The sequence below is a fragment of the Mus pahari genome, chromosome 1, assembly GCF_900095145.1.
Source record: "Mus pahari chromosome 1, PAHARI_EIJ_v1.1, whole genome shotgun sequence".
Lineage (NCBI taxonomy): Eukaryota > Metazoa > Chordata > Mammalia > Rodentia > Muridae > Mus > Mus pahari.
Window position 1 is genome coordinate 116,465,790 of NC_034590.1, and position 4,349 is coordinate 116,470,138.

The 4,349-nt window shown below is 59.1% G+C and overlaps 1 protein-coding gene across 1 annotated transcript; it reads left to right on the plus strand.

Annotated features, from left to right (window-relative positions):
• Positions 1 to 1,170: 1,170 nt before the first annotated feature.
• Cd248 (CD248 molecule) lies at positions 1,171 to 3,734 on the plus strand. The gene has a single exon (XM_021197999.1). The coding sequence runs from the start codon at positions 1,213 to 1,215 to the stop codon at positions 3,508 to 3,510; it is 2,298 nt and encodes a 765-aa protein (XP_021053658.1). The 5' UTR covers positions 1,171 to 1,212; the 3' UTR covers positions 3,511 to 3,734.
• Positions 3,735 to 4,349: the final 615 nt, after the last annotated feature.

Here is a 4,349-nt window from a genome sequence, read left to right on the forward strand (position 1 = left end):
AAAAAAAAAAAAAAAGGTAAAAAGAGAATGCAGGGGTTAATCCTTCACATAGAATCCCAGGGTCACCCTGGGTGCCAGGCCAAGTGTGTAAACCTCCAGAGGCCTCCAGGAAGGGCTGGAAGAGGACCCTGGGAGTAAGGAGGACAATGTGATGCCTGTGTCACACTTACTATCCCGTTGTGTCCCCATGCCCATACATGGTCTTGCACAGGTTCCCTCATTGCAGCCCTGCTCACCCTGAACAGAGCTCAGCCTCCACGGAGCCCAGAGTCATGCACCCTGCCTTCCTGCAGCAGAAGCCTGGAGAGGCATTTCCTGTTTGGGGGCAGCCTCCTCCCCCTCTAAGCCCAGGTTCCCAGGGCCCCTGACTGAGCCAGGGTAAGGGGAGAGCAGCCCTTGGCCTCCTCCTCCCCCTTCCCTAACCCCTAATGCTGGTCCTGCTGGAGCCAGAAAAACTTGGGAGTGAGGTAGGCTGAGCGAAGGGCTCATCAAATACAGTGTCTGGTTGAGGTGGTTCTCAGGGAGGTTATCAAATTGATTCTCACGCAGGGCCCAGGCAGGAATGGGCGGGGCCTCATCGTTTAGACCTTTTAGCAGGCCACATCATCCTAGCTTATCCACCTAAGGGCATACACAGCATGTCAGGAGAACTGCGTGTGTGAGGCTGGGGTTTGGCGGCCTTAGATAGGGTGTCAGAGAAGATGCTCTTGCCAGGACTTGGAAGGAGTCGCTCACATATGTGTGATGAGAAAGGGCTGGCCCGATCATGTCGTTGAGCTCAGAGTGTAGCCAGTATACTGATACTGGTGAATCCAGATTCCGGTTTTCAGGAGTCTCTCTGGAAGACAGTTTGGCCCCAGTTGCCTTAGCTGCAGACATTGCTGAGGTTTCAGAGGGTTGATTGGGGATGCTTCTCAGGCAGGCAGGTCCCCCTTTCCCTGTCTCTCAGCTCTGTAACGCCTGAGGTAGCCCGTTAGTTGTACCTCCCCCCTCCTCTGCCCTTCGCCTCTCACCCCAGAACCCCCCACCCCACTGCTTCCTGCTCCAGCAGCCCCCGGGGAGCTAGCAGGGGAGCTGGCAGCGGCCCCAGCCCACTCCTTACAAGGCGTGAGTCCGCCGGGCCCGCCCCCGGCCCTCCCGCCGGAGGCCTTGATCCCTCCCCCTGTCAAGAGCAGCGGCAGGCCCGAGCCGGGCCAGTCGGGGGGCGTCGCGATGCTGCTGCGCCTGCTGCTGGCCTGGGTGGCCGCGGTGCCCGCACTGGGCCAGGTCCCCTGGACGCCGGAGCCTCGAGCCGCGTGCGGCCCCAGCAGCTGCTACGCGCTCTTTCCCCGGCGCCGCACATTCCTGGAAGCTTGGCGGGCGTGCCGCGAATTGGGGGGCAACCTGGCCACACCGCGGACCCCGGAGGAGGCCCGGCGTGTGGACAGCCTGGTGGGCGTCGGGCCCGCCAACGGGCTGCTATGGATTGGGTTGCAGCGGCAGGCTAGGCAATGCCAGCCGCAGCGCCCACTGCGGGGCTTCATATGGACCACGGGAGACCAGGACACCGCCTTCACCAACTGGGCCCAGCCGGCTACGGAAGGACCCTGCCCGGCCCAGCGCTGTGCCGCCCTTGAGGCCAGCGGAGAGCATCGTTGGCTCGAAGGCTCGTGCACACTGGCTGTCGATGGCTACCTCTGCCAGTTTGGTTTTGAGGGTGCCTGCCCTGCCTTGCCGCTTGAGGTGGGTCAGGCCGGTCCCGCTGTCTACACCACACCCTTCGACCTGGTTTCCAGCGAGTTCGAATGGCTGCCCTTTGGCTCCGTGGCAGCTGTGCAGTGCCAAGCTGGCAGAGGAGCTTCTCTGCTGTGCGTGAAACAGCCTTCAGGTGGCGTGGGCTGGTCCCAGACTGGCCCACTGTGTCCAGGGACTGGCTGTGGTCCTGACAATGGGGGTTGCGAACAAGAGTGTGTGGAAGAGGTGGACGGTGCTGTGTCCTGCCGCTGCAGTGAAGGCTTCCGTCTAGCAGCAGATGGGCACAGTTGTGAAGACCCCTGTGCCCAGGCCCCCTGTGAGCAGCAGTGTGAACCTGGAGGGCCACAAGGCTACAGCTGCCACTGTCGCCTTGGCTTCCGGCCAGCTGAGGATGAGCCACACCGCTGCGTGGACACGGATGAGTGCCAGATTGCTGGTGTGTGCCAGCAGATGTGTGTCAACTATGTTGGTGGCTTTGAGTGTTACTGCAGCGAGGGTCATGAGCTTGAGGCAGATGGTATCAGCTGTAGCCCTGCAGGAGCCATGGGTGTCCAGGCATCCCAGGATCTCAGAGATGAGTTGCTGGATGACGGAGAAGAAGGGGAAGATGAAGAGGAGCCCTGGGAGGACTTTGATGGCACCTGGACAGAGGAGCAGGGTATCCTATGGCTGGCACCCACACATCCTCCTGACTTTGGTCTGCCCTATCGGCCCAACTTCCCACAGGATGGAGAGCCTCAGAGATTGCACCTGGAGCCTACCTGGCCACCCCCACTTAGTGCCCCCAGGGGCCCCTACCACTCCTCAGTGGTGTCTGCCACACGGCCCATGGTGATTTCTGCCACTCGACCCACGCTACCTTCTGCCCACAAGACCTCTGTTATTTCAGCTCCACACCCACCCCTGAGCCCTGTCCACCCACCTGCCATGGCCCCTGCCACACCTCCAGCTGTGTTCCCTGAGCACCAGATTCCCAAAATCAAGGCCCATTACCCAGACCTGCCTTTTGACCACAAGCCGGGGATAACCTCGGCCACTCACCCAGCACAGCCTCCTCCGTACCAGCCCCCCATTATCTCAACCAACTATCCCCAAGTCTTCCCTCCCCACCAGGCCCCTATGTCTCCAGACACCCACACTATCACTTATTTGCCTCCAATCCCCCCGCACCTCAACCCTGGGGATACTACTTCCAAAGCCCATCAACACCCTTTGCTCCCAGATGTTCCAGGTATCAGAACCCAGGCCCCTCAGCTTTCTGTCTCAGCTCTCCAGCCCCCTCTTCCTACCAACCCCAGGTCTTCTGTCCATGAAACCCCTGTGCCTGCTGCCAACCAGCCTCCTGCCTTCCCTTCTTCCCCCCTCTCCCCTCAGAGCCCCACTAACCAGACCTCATCTATCAGCCCTACACATTCCTATTCCAGAGCCCCTCTAGTCCCAAGGGAAGGAGTTCCCAGTCCCAAATCAGTGCCACGGCTGCCTTCAGTGGCCCCCACAGCAGCTCCAACAGCCCTGGCAGAGTCGGGTCTTGCAGGCCAAAGCCAAAGGGATGACCGCTGGCTGCTGGTGGCACTCCTGGTGCCAACGTGTGTCTTCTTGGTGGTGTTGCTTGCACTGGGCATTGTGTACTGCACTCGCTGTGGCTCCCATGCGCCCAACAAGCGGATCACTGACTGCTATCGCTGGGTCACACATGCTGGGAACAAGAGCTCAACAGAACCCATGCCCCCCAGAGGCAGCCTTACAGGGGTACAGACCTGTAGAACCAGTGTGTGATAGGGGTGCAGATACCCCTTGTGGGGTAGAAGAAAAGGACTTGCTTTGGACACATGGCTGAGACCACACCAAGGACTTATGGGGGCTGCCCAGCTGGACAGAGGAGGTTCTGTTCCTTGGGCCCAGCATTCATGGCAGAGGACACACCAGGACTCCAGGACCTCAAGGGGTGGGTGCTGGGGTCTTCTCCAATAAATGGGGTGCCAACCTCACCCACCAAAGTTCGTGATCCCCACTGATGCCTGAGGGAAGGGTCTGGGAGGCCTCAGGGGTAAAGGGAGCACCCTTCCATTTATCTAGGTAGGAAAGACCTCTCAGAAAAGATATGCTTCGTAATTTTCAGTGAAATGAGACAGGAGAGGGCAGGGCCTTACTTACCCACTGTTACACAGCAGGCCGAGTGGCCTGGAAGTTTGGTAAGGGAGAAAGTCCATACTTGTCCCCCATTTTATTAAAATGCAATGACAATCTGGGGGAAGGTCTTGAGGTGAGGGTTTCTGATGAACTGGAGTCCAGCTGGAGTTTGGGAATCTCAGGTAGGGTGGGGCTGGAGGTTAGGGGAGAGAGGAGTCTCCAGTGGTCTGCTCTTCTGAACTTCTGAACAGTCTTTCTCACGGTCATAGTTGCCCAGAAGTCAAGGCAGGGAATCGTGATCACCCAAGGATGCAGCCACCCTAGGGTTGTAGGTGCATCACCTTCATAGAAGGTAGTAGGGGAAGAGGTAAGAATAGGTACCCAGGAGGCTAGGTTGGGGAGAGCCTTCCCACTAGGGAGCACATTCTACTCTTCACCCTGTTGGGGTGAAAGTGGCACCGCTAGAAAAAAATCCCCGCAGACCC

Coding starts and splice junctions, on each gene's coding strand:
- Cd248 (XM_021197999.1), top strand. CDS start 1,213: ATGCTGCTGCGCCTGCTGCTGGCCTGGGTGGCCGCGGTGCCCGCACTG.